General features: G+C 39.0%; 1 protein-coding gene across 5 annotated transcripts in view; it reads left to right on the top strand.

Annotated features, from left to right (window-relative positions):
* ATRN (attractin) overlaps positions 1–26,833 on the top strand; it is a 215,102-nt gene that overhangs the window by 122,789 nt on the left and 65,480 nt on the right. For all 5 annotated transcript variants that reach the window (XM_003411610.4, XM_064275832.1, XM_023550062.2 and 2 more), the window contains exons 19-24: positions 3,165–3,302; positions 5,904–5,997; positions 8,127–8,179; positions 17,409–17,503; positions 23,316–23,394; positions 25,334–25,491. In XM_003411610.4, the coding sequence (XP_003411658.1) occupies positions 3,165–3,302; positions 5,904–5,997; positions 8,127–8,179; positions 17,409–17,503; positions 23,316–23,394; positions 25,334–25,491 (617 nt within the window). The remainder of the gene's footprint in view (positions 1–3,164; positions 3,303–5,903; positions 5,998–8,126; positions 8,180–17,408; positions 17,504–23,315; positions 23,395–25,333; positions 25,492–26,833) is intronic.

Below are 26,833 nucleotides of genomic sequence, written 5' to 3'. Positions count from 1 at the left end.
GTCAGAGCCTCCAGAACAATTGAGAGAGGTTAGGTAGAAGAAAAGACTTCCAAGAGATTGGTGGGCCAGGGCTTCTCCAGGGCCTGTCGGGCAGTGCCACTGACAACCGGCTGTCTGTGAGGAAGACCCCTGTTAGGGAAAAGCCGCCGTAAACAAAGGTAAAAGGCAAGAGACAGACTGGGAGAAAGTATCTACAGTCTGTATAACAAATGATTATCATCCAGAGTATGCAATACCTGCCCCCTGGGGGCAAAAGGGGAAAAGTCAACCACAAAAAAAGTGGGCAAAGATGTAAAGAGGCTATTCTTAGAAAAGGAAATAGGGCAGTACAAAATAAAATGAGAAGCCAAATTTTTATCTGCCAAACTGGGTTAAATTTTCTGTGTTCCCTGTTTTCCTCTTCAAGGTTTTGGAGGATCTATAATTTTATTTCTAACCTAGTAATGGTTAACATTTTAATAAAATATTTAAATTTATACATTTCCATTAATATCAAGAATACATCAGGTGAAACAACAACCACAGAATGGGAGAAAATATTTGCATGGCATATATCTGATAAGGGCTTAATGTCCAGAATATATAAAGAACTCTTACAACTCAACAACAAAAAGGTAAACAGCACAATTTTAAAAATGGGCAAAGGACTTAAATAGACATTTCTGCAAAGAAAATATACAAGTGACCAATAAGCACATTATAAGATGTTCAACATCATTAGTCATTAAAACCAAAAACCAAACCCGTTGCTGTTGAGTCAGTTCCGACTCATAGCGACCCTATAGGACAGAGTACACCTGCCCCATGGAGTTTCCAGGGAGTGCCTGGTGGGTTCAAACTGCCGACCTTTTGGTTAGCAGCTGTAACTCTTAACCACTAAACCATTAGTCATTAGGGAAATGTAAATAAAAATCAATGAGATACCACTTCAAACTCACTAAGATGACTGTAATCAAAAAGATAGATAATGAAAAGTGCTAGCGAGGATGTGAGGATATTGGAACCCTCATATATTGTTAATGGGATGTAAAATTATATAGCTGCTTTAGAAAACAGTCTGACAGTTCCTTAAAAAGCTAAACATAGAGTTAGCATGTGATCCAACAGTTTCGTCCCTACATCCCCAAGAGAAATGAGAACATATGTCCACACAAAAGCTCGTGTGCAAATGTTAGTAGCAGCATTGTTCACTGTAGGCAGAAAGTGGAAACAAGCCAAGCGTTTGTCAGCTGACAAGTAAATGAACAAAATGTGATAAATTCATTCAGTGGAATACTATTTGGCAATAAAAAGAATTGAAGTACTGATGTATTCTGCAATATGTATTAATCTCCAAAACATGCATAAAAGAAGCCAGACGCAAAAGACCACATGTATGATGCTGTTTCCATGAAATGTTCAAAAAAGCCAAATACAGAAGCAGCAAGTAGATTAGTGGTTGCAGGTGTGAAAGAAGGGTAATGGCTATGAAGTTTTTGAAAGCTGCATTATTTTACATTCTTGGCAGCAATGTGTAAAGGTTCAAATTTCTCTGCATCCTCACCAACACTTGTTGTTGTCCATCTATTTTATTATAGCCGTTCTAACCTGTTGGCTGTCAAGTTGATTTTGACTCATAGCTATCCTTCAGGACAGAGTAGAACTGCCCCATAGGGTTTCCAAGGAGTGGCTGGTGGATTTGAACTGCTGACCTTTTGTTTAGCAGCTGTAGCTCTTAACCGTTGTGCCACCAGGGCTCCATAGCCATTCTGAGAAACCCAAACCGATTGCCACTGAGTTGATTTCGATTCATAGCGACCCTATTCTAGCCATTCTAAAAAAAAAAAAAATGGGTGTGAAATGGTACCTCTTAGTTTTGATTTGCATTTCCCTAATGACTAATGATGTCAGTATAAGGACTGAGGTGCAGTTGACACAAGCCGTGGTGTTTTCAGTCACCTCGTCTGTATGTGAAAGCTGGACGATGATTAAGGAAGACCGAAGAATTGATGCCTTTGAATTACAGTTTTAGTGAAGAATTTAGAGTATACCATGGACTGCCAAAAGAACAAACAAACTGTCTTGGAAGAAGTACAGCCAGACTGCTCTTCAGAAGCAAGGATGATGAGATTTTGTCTCACATACTTTGGACATGTTATCAGGAGGGACCAGTCCCTATAGGAGGACATGATGCTTGGTAAAGTGGAGGGTCAGCAAAAAAGAGGAAGAGCCTCAACAAGATGGATTGACACAGTGACTGCAACAGTGGGCTCGAGTGTAGCAAGGATTGTGAGGTTGGTGCAGTGCTTTGTTCTGTCGTGCATAGAGTCACTATGTATCAGAACCGACCTGACAGCACCCAACAACAACAACAACAACGGTAATTAATGAAGTTAAGCATCTTATAGGCCATATGTATATCTTTGGAAAAATGTCTGTGCATATTCTTAGCTCAATTTTAAGTTGGGTTATTTTTCTTTTTTTTTATTGAATTATAGTATAGGATGCAAGTAATTTATTGGATACATTATTTACAAATATTTCCTCCTGCTCTTTGGATTTTCTTTTCACTTTCTTTTATGGTCTTTTGAAGTGCAAAAAATTTAAAATTTTGGTTAAACTTCATTTACCAATGTTTTCTTTTATCCTATGTGCTTTTATTGTCATATCTAAGAAATCATTGCCTAACCCAAGATGACAAAGATTTACTCCCGTGTTTTCTGTTGGAAGGTTCATAGGTTTATCTTTTACATCTAATTTTTATATGTGATGTGAGATAGGGTCCAGATTTATCTTCCTGTATGTGGATGTCCAGTTGACCCTGTACCATTTGATGAAAAGACTGTTTATCGTTGAACTTTGTTGGCACACTCATTGAAAAGCTATTGACTGTGAAAGTAAGAATTTATTTCTGGACTCTTAATTTTATTCCATTGATCTATTTGTCTTTTCTTACGGCAGTACTCCAGTGTATTGCTATGGACCTTCACCTTGCTGTGATATATTTCCACTTTTCCTGGACTAGCTCTTTTTGATGTTTTGAAACTTATTTCTAAAACCAGTTTTTAGTGGGCCAGTTTTGATGACTTTGTATTTAGAGGCAGATAGTTGCAAATAAATCTTGCTGAACTTACTTCACCCAGTTCTGCCATGGGATAGGCTCCTTGACATTCTTTTTCTTTCAGCTTGCCAGTGCAATGGTCACAGCAAATGTATCAATCAGAGCATCTGTGAGAAGTGTGAAAACCTGACCACAGGCAACCACTGCGAGACCTGCATATCAGGCTTCTATGGTGACCCCACCAACGGAGGAAAATGTCAGCGTAAGTCAAATCAGTCAGGTTTACTGACCGCCAATCAGGGGGAGCAGAACGCTTCTGTTTGACTTGAGTATCTAGGAGGAAAAAAGCTGTTTTGTTTTGGATGCTGCATGTCTTAAGTCACACTTCTAGCATATTTTAAGAATTTTCAGTAGTCCCATTGTTTCCCCACACGTGTCAAATGGAAGCCTGCAAGCAATAGGACATTTTATTGTTAGAACATAAATTATATTTTTTAGAACTAACAAGTGATAACCTGTGAACTGATTTGATTTGTTCTAGTTTTTAATTGAAAAATATATTAATACTCTCATAGAAAGACCCTTCAAGTTCTGAGCAGAAAAAATAAATAAGAAGGGAAAGTCTCTCTCTACCCCCCAAATCCCACCTTTAACTCCTTAGTGTGGTCTTTCAGAATCTGATCCCTGCTCAGCCAGAAGAGAGGTAGCAGTCTAGCCATAAGTCCGTTAACCTCACTGGGGTTCAGTTCCTTCTCCTGTGAAATGGGGATCTTAGAGAGATTGTTGAGATTAAAGTAGCCAGAGCACTGCATGACATAGTTAGCACTCAGTAGATGTGAGCAGTTGTTATTATTACCCACCTAATGCAACTTCCCACTACTCTTAAGTAAAATTTCTTATTCACATTAAAAGGTATTCAGTAAGAATATCTTTTTGGTTCCTTAGAAGTACACTTCATCCATTACATAGTAAGGAAAGCACTGACCGTTATCGAGTGGTGAATGTGTACAAGGCATTGTGCTGACAGCCATTTGGGACATCAGTTCTTTTATTATTCTCAAGACCAAGTACCCCGCCCAAGGGCTCACAGCAAGATGTGGCCACCCTGGGAACCCCACCCAGTATGTGCTGACTTTAACAACTGGGCCCTGTTGTGCCTCTAGGAGCTATCACCCTCGTATCCACAGCTGCCATCTGGAAGAGTTACATCCTTCTCTGTGGCATCTGTAGGACCTGTGTACAACTGTCTGGAACTTAGGGCTTGCTTTATTTTTCAAAGTCCCAATCCAAAATGGGAAGCACAGTTTTAAATACTGTAAGTGGCACCGAGTCTTTCATATTTTCTTCTTGGAATTGTATAGTCCTTAAGCCTAAACCAAACCCATTGCCATCAAGTCAATTCCGACTCACAGCAACCCTATAGGACAGAATAGAGCTGCCCTATGAGGTCTCCAAGAGCAGCTAGTGTTTTCAAACTGCCAACGTTTTGGTTGGCAGCAGAGCTCTTAACCACCATACCACCAGGGCTCTGTATAGTCCTTAGCTAAGGATAATAGCCACAATTTATTGAATACCTGTTGTGTTCCAGGTATCATACATATATTTTCTCATTTTATCCTCACAACAATCCTATGAGATAGACACTGTTATAATCCCCATTATAGACAAGAAAACAGACTCAGAAAGGTTAAGTAGCTTGCCCAAGATTACAGAGGAGCTAAGTGGAAGAGGCAAAATTCGCACCCACACAGACTGACTTCAGGACCTTGCTTTTCACCAGTTCACTCTACCCTCTCTCCGTACTCAACAGAGCCACACATATTTCTGACTCTCTTAACCACTGTACTGTTCTGTCTCATGGGTTTCTCTTGGTGATTTTTTTTTTCCTCCATAGGATTTATTTAAAAAGTAAATTTATTCCCAGCCTCATGCCTTGAATTTATTCACTGAGAAACAAGGTATAAAATGAAAACGTATTGAGCGAAAAGACTTTCATTTATTTCAACTACAGTATAAAATTTGTCATTACTCACACTTATTGTTGGATGAAAAAAGGTAGGGATATAGGGATGGGGGAGGTGGGAAGAATTGTTTTCTGTGAAGGTGAAGGAAAAGGCAAGGCAAAGGTGGTACGTGCTAAAGAACCCCCAACTTCAGCACTGACCTTGTCGCTGGAGTCCCACCCCAGTTCAGAACCCTGGTGTCATTTGGACCGTGGCCATTGTGGAGGAGAAGGCACCTTAACTGAAGTAGAGGACAGCTAAACCAGCCCTCCCCTCAGAGGGAGTCAGCACCCAGAGCATCTCCATGGGGCCAGGGCTATGTCTGGATCCCCACACCCAGCGCCTGGCACATAGGGGATGCTTCATAAATATTTTTTGGATGAATGAAAGAATCAATATCTAGATAGTAAAAAACAAGGTCGACCAAAAAGGCAAAAACAGCTGGTGATTGCTTCAGATGGTAGTGGGAACCAACTTCTCTCTCCTCCTGTCCTTCAACTTTGGTTCTTTTAATGTTGTCTTTAAATTATTTGAGAAAAATCATTAGCTGAAAAATATGAATCTTACTCATTAAATGCTTTTATTTTACCCTGTCTTCCCTATCGAACCTAACTTGGATAAAAATACTTGTTTTTAAGTATTCATTGGAGCCCTGGTGGTGCAGTGGTTAAGTGCTCAGCTGCTAACCAAAAGGTCAGCAGCTCAAATCCACCAGGCACACGTTGGAAACCCGATGGGGCAGTTCTGCTCTGTCCTACAGGATCACTACAAATTGAAATTGACTTGATGGCAACAGGTTTTTCTGATAGTAGTAATCCTTTAAGCCAATTGTGACCTCCATTCCTTCTCATTCTCCCCAGCATGCAAGTGCAATGGACACGCGTCACTGTGCAATACCAACACGGGCAAATGCTTCTGCACCACCAAGGGCGTCAAGGGGGATGAGTGTCAGCTGTGAGTACCGTACTTCCAGAGTCCCTGCCATAGGCTAAGCCTGGGTTTAGTGACTGGGTTTAGTTAGCTGTGTCTGCACCGCTGCAGAGGGCTGAGGGGCAGTCAGGCTGCCTGAACTCTGAGAGCCATCCTCTTCTCTGTGCCTTGTGTCCAGGGGTCACAGGGTCTTTCAGCTTGAAATTTTGCTTTTTCTAATTCACACCTGTCTAATTTGGTCAACCCCAAACTGAGGAGGTCATCAGCTTAACCGCAGTTCCTTGATGGCTCTTTAATCCACATTTTGATGTTTGAGTGATACTGACATTTCTCAGCTTCTGATTTGGATTAGTCATTTAGCTTTATCAATGACTCAATTTTTGTCAAGTCAGGGCAGATTGCATCCTTTCCTGAAGGATAGCTATGGAAGAGCTGGCGTTCCAGTTACAGTTTTTCCTTTGGCATTTTGGTTATCTGATAGCGGAGACGACCTTCTTGCTTTTAACAAGTGTCCTTCCCTGCTCTAGCTTGGATTGTCCCCAGTGAAGTTTGTTAGACGTTTTCCACTGGAGGGTCCAGAGTCCTTCTCCATGAGCAGGAGCCCTGCATTCTGTGAGACCAGCAGAGTTGAGAAGGGGTGCAGACTCAGCATCAGACAGACTTGGGAGTTTTAGCCCCAGCTCCAAAAAAAAAAAAAAAAAATTTTTTTTTTTTTTTTTTTTCTGCCTCCACTTAGCAGGGAGCTCTTGGTAAATCACTTAACCACTCTGAGCCTCACTTTCTCCATCTATTAGTAGTGGAACTAGCAATAGTTGCTTTTAGTGTTCTGGTGAGTTGAAATGGGAAGGGATTGTTCCTCAATTAATAAGTACGTATCTGCCTCACAGGAAGACCCCACAAAACACGTGTGTTTGGTCTACCCATTCTCTCAAGAAGAGTTAAGAGAGAAGGGGAAGTGTTTAGCAGTGTTAAAATACTGAGCTGATACAAGCAGATACATCATTGGCAAAATCTGTTTTTCTTAAATTACAGTAGCAGTAGTATTGCCAGTGATTGAGACCTTGATAGCGCTGTTGAGGAGGGAATTACTCGGTCTACATTTGTATTTTATACCAACATATGCATTTGTTTTTTTTTTTTTTTATGCATTTGTTAGTATAAAATACGAAAGGTAGACAGCAATTCCTAAGAGCCCTAAAGCCCGTGGCTGAAGAAAAGTCTAATCAAAGATTAAATTTAACTTTTGGAACCAGGTTCCTTTAAACAGAAAAATGTGAGTGAGCAAAATTACTCATTCTTAGCCTCTGTGAGGGTACAATAAAGAAATGAGGTGTAGGTCTAAGTGTGAAAGACTTTCTCTTCAAGAGATTGTGGATTTAAACAAATGCTGGTCATCACCCTGAATACAAAAGGACAGAATATCCCTATACTATCTTGTCTGGGAAAAGTGTTTAACCAAGCTTTCCCCTCCTTTCCTCAGAGTTAGGTTATGAATGACAGAATTCTAAAATTTCCAAAAACGTTTTCTTTTGTATTTTGCTGAAAGGAGTGCTGATTCATAGCTAAGGTGCCTGTGCTTAAATGGCTTTGTAAGATGGGAGACTGGATTTTGCTCATGTTTAGTATCTATGGGAAAATTAGCAATTCTTTTTGATCAGAACTCATTTTTTTCTCCAGATTAATGAATCCTGATTAAAGGTTTTTTTTTAAAAAAAAGTGATTCTTGGTATTTAACCTTCTCTTACTGATATTTAAAGAACAGGATCTGTTTAGGGCAGCATAGGAAAAAACTAAGAAATGAATATTTGAAAAATGTTTTAAGTGTACTTTTAGAAGATTATTGAGTTCAGACAGAAGTGAAAATGTGAAATAGAGTCTAGATTTATTGCATTTGCATATATCTCATGTGTTTTGTGGGGCAAATGTTTATCAGTTGTTTTTATATAGTGGGTTGTGTGAACTGCTGAAAAATCTGGGTGGAAAATTAATTCATACACTCATTAATCTGCTTGATCTAAGTAACAGTGAAGAATGTAATTATACTAACTCAAAAACTATAACTTACATAAAAATTTCTGTTTGATTTTTAAATGAGTGTAGATTTTTTTTTAAATAACAATAGAATATAATCTTTGTTGTTTTTACTCCCCTAGATGTGAAGTAGAAAATCGATACCAGGGAAACCCTCTCAAAGGAACATGTTACTGTAAGTGTTTTTATAATTCTTATTTGTATAGAGGCAAAACAGTTCAGTAAAATTTACTGTTTCCTTTACCCTGGTTTGAGAATGATACGTGTTATAGGAATATAGCAACCATCCACGGAAGTCCGCAAACTTGATGTGTTCACATTCTAATAACTTTACTATGTGTGTAAACACTATTTTAAGCTGGTTTTTTGGGTTTTTTCATTGTGATATGGTTTATGTTAGTATGTCCATAGCAAATACCACAGGAAAGTAGAAAGGTTTGCATCTCTTGCTCTCCTTGATTATGTAATCTTGGAACTTTATTTGTCATTACCTGGTTGGGGCCACCATATTTCAGAAACTGAATTCTAAAAATGTATTTGGAGTTATCATTCTTTCTGGAATGATTTGTGTTTACTAATAAATGAAATAGCGAATGATTAATTTACAGTGAATGGTAAATCTGGCAAAGCAACCAAATATGGTTAAGCTTTTTTCCTCCCTGTAGGAGAATCCACATGTTAGGCCAGATTACACTCAAAATGGATCAAAAAATATCACAAAGGAAATTAGAAAATGTTTTGCACTGAAGAAAACAAAAATGTATCAAAACTTAGAAAATGCAGCTAAAGCAGTACTTAGAAATGGCTTTAAATGCAACTGAAGAGTAAAGACCTGAAGTAAAAATCTAATCTGCATTAAGAAACTAGGGGGAAAATAATGCAGACTAAATCCAGAACAAACAGAAAGAAAGAAATAATAAACATTAGAGCAGAAATCAATAAAATAGAAAAATAATAGAGAAAATCAATGAAACCATAAGTTCTTTGAAAAGATCAGCAGAATTGACTAATTTTTAGTGAGACTAAGCAAGAAAAAAGACAAGACACAAATTAACAAAATCAGAAATGAAGGAAAGGACATCATTACCAACCTTGCAGAGATCATAAAGGGAGTATTATGAACAATTTAATGTCAGCAAATTAGACAACTTAGATTAAATAGTAAAGTTTTTAGCAAGACACAAATTGTCAGAACTGACTCAAGAAAAAAATAGAAAATAGATTGAATTAGCAATTTAAAATCTTCCCACAAAAAAAAAGCTGACATCCAGATGGTTTCATTGGTGAATTCTACCAAAAATTTAAAGAAGTTATAATACCAATCCTTTACAAATTCATAATAGAAAATAGAGGAAGGAATACTTCCCAATTCATTCTCTGAGTTTAGTATTATGCTGATACGTAAGCCAGACAAAGACATCACAAGAATACTCAATACCAAATTCCTCATGGACCTATACACAAGACTCCTTAATTAAATATTAGTAAATTCAACCCAGCAATATAAAGAATTACACACCACAGCCAAGTGGGATTTATCCGAAGAGCGTAAGGTTTGTTCAACATCAGAAAATCAATTAATGTAGTACAGCACAGTAATAAAATAAAGGACAAAAATCATTTGGTTTTCTCAGTAGATACAGAAAAAGCATTTGGCAAAATCTCATACCCACTGATGGTTAAAAAAAAGAAAAAAGCTCAAATTAAGAATAGGAAAATCCACAGCTAATATTATACTTAATGGTTAAAGACTGAATGCTTTCCGCCAAAGAACAGAAGCAGGGCAAGGGTGTCTGCTCTCTCCACTTCATTTCAGCATTGTACTGGAGGTTCTAGCCAGTACATTCAGGCAAGAAAAAGAAATAAAAAGCATTTAAAGTGGAAAGGGAGAAGAAAAATTGTCATTATTCACAGTGGACTTGATGGTCTATGTAGAAAACCCAGTGGAATTCACAAAAAATGCATACAAGGACAATATTTAAAAATTCAATTGTATTTCTGTATATTAGCAATGAGCAATCCCAAAATGAACTGCTCCATTGCCCACGGTACTACTAACTTGTTGATAACACACCTTTATTGGGCTCCTTTGCTTCCCTGTGTCATTTTGCCACTCCCTGACCAGTGTTTTCTGGGATTATTTTCCAGATAAACTACATGTGTTTGAATTCTTGTTTCAGGTTCCTGCTTTTGGAAAAAACTCAGACTAAGATAATAAGTCAGTAGCATCAAAGTACAGTAGCATCAAAAGAAACAAAATACTCAGGAATAAATTTAACAAAAAAAGTACAAGACTTATATAAAACACTATGGAGAGAAAGTAAAGAAGAGCTAAATAAGTAGACATTTCATGTTCGTAGATTGGAAGACAGCATTATTAGTATTAATGTTAAGATGAAAGCAGTGCAACCTTTATCAAACTCTCAGCAGATTTTTTGTAGAAATTGACATGCTGGTCTAAAATTTATATGGAACTACAAACAACCTAGAATTGCAAATACGTTTTTTAAAAAGAACAGATTTGGAAGACTTATATTACCTGACTCTAGAACAAAAAACAAACAAAAAAAACGCATTGCTGTAGAGTTGATTCCAACTCATAGTGACCCTATAGGACAGAGAGTAGAACTGCCCCAGATGGTTTCCAAGGAGTGGCTGATGGATTCGAACTGGTGATCTTTTGGTTAGCAGCCAAACGGTTAACCACTGCACCAACAGGGCTCCTCTAGAACAAAAAGCCCCAGTAATCAAGACAATGTAGTATTGGTACAGAAATAAACATATAGGCTAGTGGGACTGAATTGAGAGTCCAGAAATAAATCCTAACATTTATGGTTAATTGATTTTCAACAAAGGTGCCAAGACAATTCAGTGGGGAAAGGATAATCTTTTCAAGAAATGATGCTGGAATAATTGGAGATCCACCTGTAAAAAATAAATCATCTTAGCCCCTTACCTCACACCATACACAAAAATTATCTCAAAACTCATCGTAGACCTAAATGTAAGCACTAAAACTAGAAAACTTCCAGAAGGAAACAGGAGAAAAACTTTGGATAGGGAAAAGAGTTCTTAAATATGGTTCTAAAAGCACCATCCATCAAATGGAAACACAGGTGGCATAGTGGTTAAGTGCCATGGCTGCTAACTAAGAGGTCAGCAGTTCGAATCCACCAGGCGCTCCTTGGAAACTCTATGGAGCAGTTCTACTCTGTTCTATAGGTCGCTATCAGTCGGAATCAACTCAGCGGCAGTGGGTGGTTATCAGTGGAAAAGTTGATTAATGGGACTTTATCAACATTAAAAACTTTTGTATTAAAAAAAAAGAATTAAAAAAAATAAAGCCACAGACTAGAGAAAATGCAAATCATCTATCTGATAGTTTGTATCCAGAATATATAAAGAACTCTTAATAGCTAGCTGTGCAATTAAAAATGGGCAAAGGTTTGAGTAGACATTTCACCAAAGATAATATACAACTGGCCAGTAAGCTCATTAAAAAATGTTTGACGTGATTAATCATTTGGAATATGCATATTAAAACCATGGTGAGATACACCCACTAGAATGACTATAATCCAAAGCCAGTACTAAGTTTTAGCAAGGAGGCAGAGAAACTGAAACACTCATGCTTTGCTTGTGGGTGTGCGAAATAGTATAGCCACTTTGGAAAACAGTTTGGCAGTCTCCCAGGCAATTAAAAGTAAACTTATTATATGACCTAGTAGGTAGACTCAACAATGGGGTCAAACAGCAGTGATTGTGAGGATGGCACAGGACCAGGCAGTGTTTTGTTCTGTTGTATGTAGAGTTCGACTCAACAGCACCTAACAACAACAGGTAGATTTCACTGTAAGTAATCTACCTAGGAAAAATGAAAACATACATCCACACAAAGACATGTATGTAAATCTTCATAGCAGCATTATTCATAATTGCTAAAGACCAGAAACAACCTAAATGTCCATTAACCGGCAAGTAGATAAATGAAATGCAATATATCCATACAATAAAATACTATTAATCATTTAAGAGGAATGAACTTGATAGACGCTACAACATAGATGAGCCTCAAACACATACGACATAAAAGGAGTAGATGCAGCCCATGTGCATGAAATGTCTAGAAAAGGCAATCCTATAAAGATAGAAAGCAGTTAGGTGGTTCCCTGGGTTTGGGGTAGGAATGGTATTTAACTACAAGCAGACATGAGAGAACTTTGTAGGGTGTTGGAAATAGTCTAAACTGGTTTGTGGTGATGGTTGCACAACTTTCTAAATTGACAAGAATTATGGAATTTTATGCTTACGGTGGCATATAAATTATACCTCAATAAAACTTTAAAAAATACTAAAAAAAAAGTTAACTCAATTTATAAATCAAGAAACTGGTAAGGCAATAATAAAGAGAAGAAAGTAGAAATAAATGAAGTAGGAAAGTACGGGGTAAGGGAATAGATTTAATCAATAAAGCCAAAAACTAGTTACTGAACGACTTGATGAAAAATAGATACATATTTGGGAAGACATTATCTTAGTTGAGTTTCGTCCAAAAGCAAACCATGAAACAAGAATTCAAGCACAGTAGTTTATTTTGGGAGGTGATTCCAGAAAACCATTGTCAGGGAGTGGGAAAATGAAACAGGGACATGAAGGCAGCCAATAAAGGTGTGTTTTCAGCAAGTTACTACTATGGGGGAAACTGGTGGCATAGTGGTTAAGTGCTATGGCTGCTAACCAAAGGGTTGGCAGTTTGAATCCGCCAGGCGCTCCTTGGAAACTCTATGGGGCAGTTCTACTCTGTCCTATAGGGTTGCTATGAGTCAGAATCGACTCGACAGCACTGGGTTTGGTCTGGGTTTTTACTGCTGTGGGTGACTGGGCCTTAATCCTTCTGGGAAACTGTGGGACCTAGTGCAGAAGTACCTCAGAGTTAAACTATCCAAGCAGCGAGGATGCTGGGGTGCCTGAACAACTGACCTCATTCATTTGGTGAGGGCTATTTCTAGGAAGTTAATCCCCCAGCATTTCTGGCCTGCCACACAGGCAAGCACAGTGGACCTTAGCAACCAGAGGACGGTCTCAGGTGAGGAAATATAGGTCCCAGCAGTTGGAAGTTGGGCGACTATACAGTGACATGTTATAGACTGAAGAGCTATGAGCAGGACACTGATGTCTGCTACAGTTCACCCCTGCACTGCTTAGACCCACAATCACCTCACGTTAGGTTCACTCTGTCCTGCCACCAGTCCTTTTAGGTGGTGGTCAGTCACAGGTTCTAAACAAGAGTCACAATAGAAGGGTTAATGGACAAGCTACAGTCTTTGCTGCCTCAGGTATTCTTGAGGCTATAATTGTCGTCATCTCACTCCTCTACTATTCATTCTAGACTTCCCTTACCCTTGGAGAAAACTTCTACTGGTCTAGACTTCTTGCTCAATGGAATGGTCCAGACCTCCAGCCTTAAGGAGTCTGAGGTCCTGGTTATTATGCCTTTCTCAGTCCGATTGCTATGATTACTCATGTTTGATTTTCACTGGTCATAAGAGCACCCAGAGGTGCCTTAGTGAATCCCCTGAGTTCTAAGCATACTTTTCCCTGCCCCCGTTATATAGCAGTAACTTTACCTCCTCATGATAATCAGCGTGTACCGTGTCAGCCCCTGACAGTGTAGCAGCAACACTGTCCTTTGCTGCCCTGCTGGCTTGGGGAGTCCACAATGATCAGGTGGCAGCTGTAGCTTTAGACTTAGTTTAAACCGTATAGTATCCCCTGGTAAAAGTATCCCCACGGCAACCAAGACCTCCAGTCCAGCAGAACCTGAAGTTGCAGGGATGGGAAGCACAATTCCCCAAGTAGGTCAATGCAAGTGATGGTGAAAGGGGCCTTCCCTACTCTCGGCCCTTGTTATTCAATCTGCTGGAAATATCGAACCATATCATGGCCATTGGTTCAAAGAACAGTATATATTCCAGGGCAACATCCCAACCTCATAGTATATTTTTCCCAAACTGGTGCCTTTAAGAGGCCGTCATAATGTACTATCAGGCATGCAGCTTCTACATGTAGGAGCTTATGGTAGTATCCTAATTTTTTTTTTTAAGGTCATGTACCCATTGTCACACCTCCTACACCGCAGTGTAGGTCCCTTGGGCCAAGGCGATGTTATGAGAGACTCCATGATGATAAGTCAGATGCTATATGAGCCCTTTAATGGTGGTGTGGGCCAAGGTGCCTGCAAGCAGAAAAGGCAAAAAAAAATGCAAAATTATTCCCGTCAGAAACTCTGAAATGGTAAGATGTGAAGGGATATATGGCTGGAGCACTGACATTGTGTGCTAGGTGGAACAAGGAGAAAAAAAGAAAAAGCAATTCTAAGAATAAAAGAAGGGGCTTACTACAGGCCCAAAGAAGATGAAAAGACTTAGAATAGTCTGTGCCACTTTACATGAAAAAAAAAAAACATTTTAGACAGTGTGGCTAATTTTTTTTCTCAGCATAGAGAACCACTAGGTTTCTTCCCTTCCGCACCCCACAAAAGTACTTATAAGTGACACACCTTTCGTTTTCCTATGTGTACCCATGCCAAGACACACACACACACACACAAATCCCAGCTTTCTGGAATCTGAGGCCTCCAAATAGAAGGAGGTAAAGATGAGGCAAGGAGAAGGGTCAGCATTTTGATTTCAAGGGAAAGCAGCACACCATGCGTTTGTGTGAGAATTGCTTGGCTTTCAGGTTGGCACGAACCTTATATTTCTGTGCCAGGGACCCAGCAATAGTGAGGATAAAGCATCAGTCAGGATGACAGATTTTTCTGTTTTGAATAGCAGAGTTTGCATGGGTCATGGATTATTTCCCTCAGTTCAGTGACCCTGACCTCTTATATTTTCTCTGTGCTTGTTGCTGGGAATTTCAGAAAGCTTGTGCCAAAGTCAGCTCACCCTTTTAAACCTTGGATCTGAGCCCCCATATTTGAAGTGGTATTCTGTGAGCAGAAACCATAACCTTGGAGCAGAATGAGGTTCTGGCACCAGGGGGCATTACCCGAGAGAGTGTAACGGAGGAGCCGGAGTCTGCAAAAACAAATAGAAGAACAGGTCAAGAAACCTCAAAAAATCACAGGGAAACAAATGCTAATACACTTCTCTGTTTCACAAGAGCTTGGACTCTGTGGAGCCAGAACCTTGGCGGCCCCACTAGTTTCCCTGATTATAAAATGGACGTAATACTAGTAACTACTGCATAGCATTGTTGTAAGGTCTAAATAAGTTAATCCATGTAAAGTGCTTAGCAGAGTAACTTGTGCCTAATAAGTGGTAGCTAGTCTGATGGAGCCCTGGTGGCACAGTGGTTAAGCAACTGGCTGCTAACAAAAAGGTTGACAGTTTGAATCCACCAGCCGCTCCTACTCTGTCCTATAGGGAGGGTCGCTATGAGGCAGAATCCACTTGATGGCAGTGAATTTGGTTTTGATTTTGTTCTCATTAATAATTTTCTTTTAGTCTTTTGTTTTAAGCATTTTTATAAGGTTTTAATCTTGTTTGTAAGTATATTATTTAATGACTGCCTAATATTTCTTTATAAAAACATCTAATTACCCCTTCCTCAATTTTGAAGTTTAGGTTATTTGCATTTTCCCACTATTATAAGTAATTAAAATGAACATAATTGTGCTTAAATATTTGCATTTGCCATTATTTCCTTGTAGTACTAGAAATTTAACAACTAGTTCAAATTATTATCTGGAAATATTGAAACTAATTTATGGCCTTAAGCAAAGAATTTCTTTCCTAAGAATTAGCACAAGGCTGGCTCCTATGAGGGGAGGTTAAACGTGTCCCAAATGTCTAACTTTTCCAAGCTGCTGTACCACCCCATCATCTCTGACAGCCTTAGTTCTCACGCCTCAGCACTCTCCCTCCGTCTTTGAGTTCTGTGACTTCACTGCAGCGTCTCACAGAATTCATGAGCCATAAAAGGAAATGGCTCACAAGGTTGTAGAGGCTAGCAAGTCCCAAAATCATGGGTCAGGCGTAGACTTCTCCCTGGCCCTCAGTCTCTGCCCAAAGGCGCTCAGCTTTCTCGCTCCTTGGGCCAGGAAGCCCACTGAGCTGTCTCCTGCAGGTCTCTCCTTCTTTGGTGGTGGTGGGCTCTCCTCTCTGCTCTGGAATTGGCTCTCTTTTAAGGCAAAACTTACCAGTCCCCTTGGTGGGCCACAATTATCTTATTTGCACAGGCCGGCTCAGTCACCTGGGTGGGAGTCACAAGACCATGGCTAGAAAGGCCGCACACAAAAGTAATTAATCACACCTCAGGCCTCAGTAATATTGTATAAGTGTGCCCTTCTTATTTTATAACAAAAATTAAGTTCTCACCATTTTATTAAATCTTTATCAAATTGCTAGATAAAATGTGATATATTATTATTTACAGTTTTAGTACTGGTGAATTGAAAACATTTTTATTAGCCTTTTAGTTTTAGCCATGATTTTTTTTTTTTTTAATGTACAGATACTTAGAAATCATTACCTAAATCTAATTTTTTCCTTTGTGAAATCTTATTCCTTTTAAGATTAAGGTGTCTTCCCTCATCTAGATATCAAATAAGTATTTGCGTATGGTCTTTCCTAATTTTGTTACGGCTTTTTTTTTTTTACACTGTTATTTTGTTGCTTTATAATGTGAAGTTGAGGTGTCAATTAAATTTTTCTTGAAACCATTTGTAGAATAAGTTTTTACACTGATTTGTGATGCCACCTTTGTCATTCATATATTAAGGTCTTATATGATTTGTGGGACAAGGCTATCTGTTTTTCAGGAACATAATGGATTCTTGGACTTTTAGGTATTCAATATGTTTTACTTTATTGTAACTTACCAAAATGTCTACAATCGGCTTTTAAAAATTAAAGTATGCCAACTTTGTCAGCAAGCTCTCTTTCAGGCCGTGTCTTTTAGCTACATCACATTAGTCTTTGAATGCTTTCTTGCTTTCTGGAACAAGACAACCAAAGCACATAGTCCCTGCCCCAGACCTGAATCAGACATTTTTCTGGAACCCTCATTCCTTTTACACCATGAGTTTATGCTTTTGTATCCTTAAGCAACACCTAGCATGTAATAGATGTTCAGTTACTGTTTGTAGGTTGAGTTAGGTTGGAGCCTGAAATTTCAGCCAGGGTCATGATCCAAGGTGGGTTCGGTGGGTGAACCCAAATAAAATGGTGCTGCCCACAGACTTGATTTCCTTTGGAAAAACATCCCAGCCCTGGGTAGAGGTGAACCAAAGGGTAGAGGCAGGCTGTTGAATTTATGAGAAACTCAGTCTGTATCTCTTAAGACCTCTTCTGTTTTGTTTTGTGTAATTTTTTAAAATGTGCATTTTTCTCTTTCCGTAGACACTCTTCTCATTGACTATCAGTTCACCTTTAGCTTGTCCCAGGAAGATGACCGCTATTATACAGCCATCAATTTTGTGGCTACACCTGATGAAGTAAGATTTTAAAAGTCTTCCTATTTTATTTTGAATTTGTATGGATCATTTTCTTGGTCATTATAGATAGAAGTATTGCCTTATCAGTGGTCTCCAGAGTGGAGTACATAAGATAATCTTTAGAGGTGCAGGAAAAAAAACATGTTAGAATCTACTTTGTATCTCCTCTCCATCTAAAAGGCAAGAGCAGTGTCAAGATTTACCAGAATCTGATACACAGCCTGGCATTGACTCCCCACATACTTGCTTTTGCCCATCAGCCCGCCATAGCCCTATGAAGGAAAGGAGAAAAAAAACCCCATCGCCACTGAGTTGATTTCGACTCATAGCAACCCTACAGGACAGAGTAGGACTGCCCCTAGAGTTTCCAAGGCTGTAATTTTTACTAAAGCAGACTGCCCCATCTTTCTGCTTCAGAGCAGCTGGTGGATTTGAATTGCCAACCTTTCGGTTAGCAGCCGAGCACTTAAGCACTGTACCAGGAGAGTGAAAGGGGAGCTCCACCATGATAGGGGCAGATGGTGGAGCCAGAATTTACTCTCAGAACATACCAGAGGCTTGAAAAGCACCCCACCAAGAAACTGAAGATTGAAATTAATGCCAGTAATACACTCACAAGCAAGCAATGAAGGAGGACATTTCTGCTCCTAGAATGAGTTAGTCATCCCCCATTATGAGGTAAAATCAGTGAAGATATAGCTGAGTTCAACAGAAAGTGGGCCAGAAATAACTGAAATCATTAAGAACACTAAGTAATAGAACAAAGTCCACATTGTGGGATGCTTACTAAGTGAAAATAAGATTTGTTTTCTATTCTATTTCAATAATAAAATTAAGAAAAGATGAAAAAATTAAGCAACGATGTACTAGAGAAGACGCAAGAGTGAATGATATTTAAAAAAAAATAATTATATGAAAATATTTTTATGGAAAAATTGTTCAGTGTATTATTTGATTGAATGTGTTGACTGAAATTTTTCTTAAGAAGGGATTTCAGAATAGTGTTTCAGCTAAAGTACCATGACATTTATTCACTACCTCATAAGCAAGTGGTTGAAGCACTCAAAGTCTTTCAGGATTTGTGGTTAATTTTATTTAAAAAAAAAAATAAGTAAACATAATCTTTATAATACTTCTTAGTGAGATGGGACATAACCATGAAAATCTTTGGACCTCTCTCGAGTTCGCTGTTACCTTAACAGGATACTTAACAAGAGTTATCCAATATGTGTGCCCTGTCTTTTACAAAGCAACAAGGATTTCAAGTTTAATCATCCTTTTTGTAAAAGAAATAGTTGTTAGTAGTGTGCTACCAGCAAATAATGAAAGTAAATACATGAACACTTGAGCTGTCCTTTCAAGGTGGAGGTGATATTTTATCAATAAGTGAGAGACTACCTGCTTTGTAAGAGAAATTGTGGTTTGGAGATCACATTTTGAAAATGACTATTTGGAAATGTCCTTTTTGTGATTTTATGCTATAAAAATTATCATAACATGACCCTTAAAAATTCTAACTTTCCTAAATGTTCTACATTCTACTTTGGGGAGTAGTGTCTAGGGTCTCAAAAGCATGTGAGCGCCCATCTAACATACTCCACTGGTCTCACCCTATCTGGAGCAAGGGAGAATGGAGAAAACCAAAGACACAAGGGGAAGATTAGTCCAAAGGACTAATGGACCACAAATACCACAGCCTCCACCAGACTGAGTCCAACACAACTAGATGGTGCCCAGCTGCCACCACTGACTGCTCTGATGGGGATCACAATAGAGGGTCCCAGACAGAGCTGGAGAAAAATGTAGAACAAAACTCTAACTCACAAAATAAAGACCAGATTTACTAGCCTGACAGAGACTGAAGAAACCCCAAGAATACGACCTCCAAACACCCTAATAGCTCAGTAATGAAGTCATTCCTGTGGTTCACCCTTCAGTCAAAGATTAGACGGGCCCATAAACAAAACAAGACTAAAGGGACACACCAGCCCATGGGCAAGGACTAGAAGGCAGAACGGGACAGGAAAGCTGGTAATAGGAAACCCAAGGTCGAGAAGGGGAGAGTGTTGACATGTTGTGGGGTTGGTAACCAGTGTCACAAAACAAAATGTGTACTGATTGTTTAATGAGAAGGTAGTTTGTTCTGTAAACCTTCATCTAAAGTACAAAAAAAAAAAAAAATCCTAACTTTCCAATCTGTTTTAAGATCTTCCAAAATAAAGGATTTCAGCAAGATTGAATTCATTTGTAAAATATAAAAATGCAATATTTGATTAGTTTGCAAAAATAATTGTCTGACCTCAAGAGAGAGATTTACTAGCCAAATTTCAGTGAAACTTAAAAATTATAATTTACCCAGCATAGTACACTTCTTCTGTTTGGCTCAACAGATTTCTTAGAGATAACATTTTTCACTCATTAAATTAGACGAGCCCTTCAAATTCCTGTATCTTTAAGTGGTAAATAAGGTTTTCAAAGCTAATAAAACATAAGCAGTCATATTTCTTTTGAAATAATGTTTTTAGTGAGAGAAAAATGTTTTTTGGATCATGAGTGGATACATTCAAATTATTTTTTAAATTTAGTTTATTTCAGCTTTTTTTTTTTTTTTTTAACCGTTTTCCATTTGGGGGAAATTTTACACTGTATACATAACCTATGAGTTCAGAAGTACATGGCTTTAAATTATAAAAATTATAAGTAAATATAAATTGGGGCACTTCGTCAAGTGTTTTACTGAGTTCTACAGATGTTTGGGAACAACTGCCCAGAGGATCCCTGAGAGACTGATCCCCTTAACACAGGTCAGAGGATGTATATTTTTTTATGCTCTGATGAGCGTCTTGTTGTTGTTGAGAATATACACAACAGAACATATACCAGTTCAGCAGTTTCTACATGTACAATTCAGTGACATTGATTACCTTCTTCGAGCTGTGCCACCATCCTCACCCTCCCTTTCTGAGTTGTTCCTCCCTCATTAACGTAAGCTCATTGCCCCCTAAAGTTCCTATTTAATCTTTGGAGTTGCTTTCGTCAGTTTGACCCCACCCTTATGGATAGTTCTTAAAAGAGCATAATGCTCAAGGCAGACATTAAGCTAAACTACTGTTTGGTTTTAAGAGGACTTCCGGGGATATTTTTGGTTTAAGGTTTAAAGATTATTTCAGGTCAGTAGTTCCAGGGATTCATCCAGCCTTAATGGCTCCAGAAAGTCTGGATTCCATGAAAATTTGAAATTCTGTTTGCATTTTACCCCTTTTGATTAGGATTCTTCTATAGAATCCTTGATCAAAATGTTCAGTAATGGTAGTCTGACACCATCCAGTTCTTCTGGTCTCATGGGAAAGGTTCATGGAGGCTATTAGCCACCCATCCCATATCACCATCCTCTTCCTGACTCTCGTTTCTCCAGCCCAGTAGAGAACAATTGTGCCTTGGATGGCTGCTCACAAGCTTTTAAGACCCCAAGCACTGCACAATGAACTAGGAGTTAGAACAGAAGCACTAAACACTGTATTAGGCCAGTTAACTGGGATGTGCCATGAAACCATAATCCTAAACCTCCAAACCAAGGAACCAAATCCAATGAGATGTTTGATTGCACATAAGCAGCCTCAGCAGCTTCTCTTTTTTTTTTTTTTTTTTGGTCACTGTTGTAAATATATCACACGACTTTTGCCAATTCAACTTTTTACAGGTGTACGACTTACTGACAGCAATTAAAATAATTGGCTGTGCAACCCTACTCTTAATCATTGCAGTTTTTCCATCACCATAAACAAAAACTCAGTACTCCATAAGCAATAACTTCCTCTTCCTCTCTCCTTCTTGCCCCTAGTAACCACTAATAAACTTTGGCCTCTGTACATTTGCCTTTTCTTATGTGATTATGTAAGTAAGGTCATATAGTCTTTGTCCTTTCATAATTGATTTATTTTACTCAGCATGTCTTAAGGTCTCATCCATATTTATAGCATGGACCAAAACTTCATTTCTCTTGCTGACTGAGGAGTATTCGATTTTATGTGTGTACCACATTTTGTTTATCCATTCATCTGCTGATGGGCATTTAGGTTGTTTCTACCTTTTGGCTATTGTGAGTAGTGCTGCAGTAAACATTGGTGTACAAGTCTCTTTTTGAGTCTCTGCTTTCAAGTCTTTTTAGTATATACCTAGAGGTGAATTCCTGGTTCATATGGTAGTTATATTTTTTAGTTTTTTGAGGAACTGCCACATTGCTTACCTCAATGACTATATCATTTTGCATTCCTACCAGCAATAGATAAAGATTTCAGTTTCCGCACACCCTCCCCAGTGTTTGTTTTCTTTTTTTTAATCTTAGCCATCTGTTTTAGTTATCTAGTGCTACTACAATAGAAATACCACAAATACGTGGCTTTAACAGAAATTTTCTCACAGGAGGCTAGAATTCCAAATTCAGGGCACTGGTTCTAGGGCAGGGCTTTCTCTCTGTTGGCTCTGGGGGAAGGTCCTTATCGCTTGGCTCTTTGGTGGTCTTCATGTGTAACAGCATGTATCCTCTCCCATCTCTTTTGCTCGCTTGCTTGTTTAACCTCTTTTATATCTCAAAAGAGATTGAAAAAATACCCTATACTAATTCTGCCTCATTAATATAACAAAGACAACACATTCTCAAATTGGATTATTATACAGGCATGCATAGAGGTTAGGATTTACAAACACATTTCAGGGGGGAACAATTCAATCCATAATGCCATCCTAACCCTCCCCCCCAAGAAAAAAAATTGTTGTCACTATCCTAATGGTAGTGTAATGGTATCTCATTGTGGCTTTGATTTGCATCTCTCTGATGGCTAATGACGCTGAAAATCTTTTCATGTGTTTGGTGGCTATTTGATTGTCTTCTTTGGTGAAATGTCTGTTCAAGTTCTTTGCCCATTTTGTGATTGGGTTGTCTTTTTGTTGTTAAGTTGTCGAAGTTTTATATATACATTTTGATTATTAGATTTTTGTCAGATATATGGTTTCCGAAGATATTTTCCCAGTCGTTAGCTTGTCTTCACTTTTTTGGTAGTCTTTTGATGAACAAGTCTTTAATTTTTATGAGGTCCCTTTTATTTAATCTTTTGTTTGTGCTTTTGTTTTATATTAGATAATCCACTGTTAAAAGCTAGTTCTGCCAGCATTGTCCCTGCATTTTCTTCTAAGAATTTTAAGGTTTTAGTTCGCACATACAGGTCCTTAATCCATTTTGAATTTGTTTTGCGTATGGCGTAAGTAATGGATCCTGTTTCATTTTTCTGAATGTAGAAATCCAATTTTCTTAGCACCATTTATTGAAGAGACTCTTTTTTCCCCATCGAATGGACTTAGCACCCTTGTCAAAAATCAATTGACCATAGATGTGCTGAGAGTCTTTTTAAAAGCTGCCTTTTCATGGACTTAGGCATTTGATGGGAATCCTGGTGGCATAGTGGTTAAGTGCTATGGCTGCTAACCAAAAGGTCGGCAGTTCAAATGCACCAGGCACTCCTTAGAAACTATGGGGCAGTTCTACTCTGTCCTGTAGGGTCACTATGAGGTGGACTCGTTAAATTTCATATATTTTTTAATGGGAGGGAAAATAAATTTTGTTTGGTGTATATTCCTTGTATTAAGGAAAATTGATTGGGAATTTTACTAGCTTTTGTAAGTATAAGTTTCTCTTAAGATATTGTAATGTATTGTTTATTCTGTAATTAAAGAAGTTGAGAGTAGCAAAGTTTGTTTTATTTTAAATCTAGAAACTGTTATGATTAATTTTCTAATTATTTGCATCTCTCATTAGCAAAACAGGGATTTGGACATGTTTATCAATGCCTCCAAAAACTTCAACCTCAACATCACCTGGGCTGCCAGCTTCTCAGGTAAAGATACACCTAGATAAGACCCTCCAGGTGGAAGTCATAGATTGAGAAATATGATACAGGAGTTGAGAAAGGGCGCTCTGGAGATAGGGAGATGAGTTTGAAAGCCACCTTTGCCATTTATTAGCTATGAGACCTTGAGCTAGTGTCTACACCCCTCTCTAGACCTCAGGATTATTTCTCTGTAAAAGTGAGGATAACGGTACTGCCTCCTAGAATTGTAGTATAGATTCAGTTAGGTTATATGTGATGGCGTAGTGGCTAAGAGCTCGACTGCTTAACCAAAGGGTTGGCAGTTTGAATCCACCAGCTGCTCCTTAGAAACCCTATGAGGCAGTTCTGCTCCGTCCTATAGGGCTGCTCTGAGTTGGAATCAACTTGACGGCAGCAAGTTTGTTTTTTTTTTTTGGTTACACATGTCAAAGCCTCCTGTGGTATCAGGCCCAGTGCAAAGTTTTCTACCCTACCTGACTACCACCACTAATACTGGTGCTACAGGCCGTGCTCTCCTGCTACCGCCATCATCCACATCCATGCTTCAGAAGGGAAATGTCCAATGACTCTTAGTTTTAAGAAATGGAAACATTTTAAATAGAATGAGATTTTCCTAACTATAGAGAAATACACTTTGGGAATTATATCAAGCTCTAAGAGCACAGCTTTTGCTGTCTTGTTTATCTCACTATGATTCAAGAAGATCTGCGGGGCAGAAAACCTACTGAAGAAATAAAGGATGGCCCTTATGTAGTGGTTAAAAACATAGCTGGACAGTTAGATAGACATGAGTTTGAATTCTACGTGTTTACTAACTTGCACGGTGCTACTGGGCAAGTTAATTTAACCTTTCTGAGCCAATTGCCTTGCATGTGAAGTGGGATAATGAAGACACCTCTCCATGGAGAGTGTTGTGAGGATTAAATGAGGGAATAAATCGAGTGCCCAGTGTAGCCCTTGACAAATGGTGAATTCTCACCAAATAGTAACTGTGTTATCATCATCATTACTATTACTGTGTTAGGACATTATTACTATTATGTTTTCTGGTCAAAACACATATCCTTTAGACTGATGCAAAATAAGGATATCACCTTTGTCTGCAGTTCATCACCTTATATTTGTCATGTCTTAAAAGACTGTGTAGAATTTGGAAAATGTTCTGATACTTGAATTGAGGAGAGAGACCTTTAGGAAAAACTCTGACTTGTCAGAGCATATGTTTGGAGAAGGGCAGCATCTCTGAGCATGTGAACAATTTGCAATGACTGTCTCAATGAGCATGTGACAACAGAGGATTTAACTCAGACTTGGGGGAAAAGTCCATTTCATGAATCTTTATAGACACTGGAATTCCTGACTGAGGGAGAATATGGAATGTTAAAGGACTGTTTGGGAATGGGATGGGGTTATACCAAGTTAAAAAAAAAAAAAAGTTAATGGGACTTAAATACTGTAGCTGGTAGGTAAAGGGAGGGCTGAGTGTCCCCTCAAGCCCCTGATTCTCCACTGCTGTTGAGACTTGAGGCCACTGCTAGTTAGGAAATGAGGGGTGGGTTGGTGTCCCTGGTAGAGAGGTCTGGAGTACTACCAAGTAGGGATAAATTGAAAAGAAATTGAAGTGTTGTGGGAAGGTTTAATGCAATTGCTTGTTTAATGGGATTCTAGTGGTATCTCTGTTTTCATGGCCACATGTGGCCTGTTTCAGTGTCGGGGAGTTGTAGGAGTTCCTAGCAGAACAACTCTGGTCGGGACAGCAGCTTATGTATCAGCCTGCCCAGCTTCAAATCCCCACTCCAGTACTTGCTGGCTGTGTGGCCTGAGGCAAGTTATTTCATATCTCTGAACCTTGGTTTCCTAATTTGTAAATGAGGATAACAGAAGGGTTGTGATTCTGTCCAAAAAAAAAAAAATCTCTTCTATTTCATTCTTTTCTTCCCAACAGCTGGAACCCAGGCTGGAGAAGAAATGCCTGTTGTTTCAAAAACCAACATTAAGGAGTACAAAGATAGCTTCTCTAATGAGAAGTTTGATTTTCGCAACCACCCAAACATTACTTTCTTTGTTTATGTCAGTAATTTCACCTGGCCCATCAAAATTCAGGTAAGAAGTACTTTTCAGCCCCACATCTACAAAGATGGTGAAAATCTTTAGTAAAGACTAAATTCTCTAATTTGGAACTTGTGGTAAATGAGATCTACAATGTTGCTTTGCCTTTTTAATATCCATGCCAGTGGAGTACAACTAAGCACCTGAGTACCATAAAGAACATTGCAGTGGGGATGGCTTAAATCACTCATGAAGGAAACCTGTATGCCCTTTTGAAAGCAAGTTGGCTATAACAAATTTAATCATTACAGATGTTTTGATTTCTTCATCTGCCACGTAAAAGCCTGTAGGGCTACACAAAAGATCAAGGTAGGTGTAAATGAAACAAGTACACATATAACCAGTATAAGCCTGAGTGTGGAAAGTGCCGCATGAAAAGGTCCCCAAAAATGCTATCAGAGTTTAAAGGAAGGTCGAATGGAGTATAGTAGGAAGCAGTGTCACAGTGTTTAAGAGCACAGGCCCTGCAGTTGGACAGACCTGAGTGTGAATCCTGGCTCCTGTACTCTTAATTGAGTAGCCTCTGCATGTCTCCGATTTTTTTGTGCATGTGATCCTTCATTTTGGGTGAATGTGGATTCAGGAATGGGTGGGCTTTCAGGGACTGTTTTACTTGTAGGCATAGATGCGTGGTCACTGGGCTGAGACTGTTGGTGTTTGGTCAACTTTCAGGAGCACGATTAACTGAAGCAAGTCATCACTGATAATTAGGATGGGTTTGAAACCCAGTTCTGGTGGTTATGTGTTCATGCCTTAGGACTGTGACCAAAAAACAGCCAGTGCTTTCCTTTCTGGAATGTGGAGGGGCCAGGAAGCATGTTTGTTTTGTTTTTTTCTCACCACCTTCTCTCCTTGTCTGGTCTAGATAGTGTCCAAGTCTGTTCACCCTCCGATCTGCTTCTCCCTTTGCTGTTGCACAGTCTGTGCTTCTCCCTCAGCCAGTCAGCTCACAAGCATTGACCATACTCCCTTTTTCTATTTCCTCTATCGGTTCATCTGTCAGCTCACAGTAGTCTGGCTTCTTTCTGCACCACACCCTGAAACTACCCTGTCACAGTGGCCTCCAATGACGCCCCAGATACCAAGTACAGGGGTATTCTTCAGTCTCCATCTCTTCTCCACGTTGCAGGATTTGAATCACTGTCTGTCTTGCTTTCCCAGGCCCTTCTTTTGCTGATTTTTCAGCCAGGCTTCTCAGGGACTCCTCTTACTTAAACGTTGATGTTGTCTAGGACTCAGGCCCTGGTCCTCTTCTGAAGTCTTCAGTCCACTCAGCTTCCTCAGGTAGTTCCATCGCATTGGTAGGACTTGTGGTACCACTTCTATGCTGATGATC

The sequence above is a fragment of the Loxodonta africana genome, chromosome 24, assembly GCF_030014295.1.
Source record: "Loxodonta africana isolate mLoxAfr1 chromosome 24, mLoxAfr1.hap2, whole genome shotgun sequence".
Taxonomy (NCBI): Eukaryota; Metazoa; Chordata; class Mammalia; order Proboscidea; family Elephantidae; genus Loxodonta; species Loxodonta africana.
Note: the sequence above shows the minus strand (reverse complement) of the source record. Positions and strands in the feature narration are given on the sequence as shown.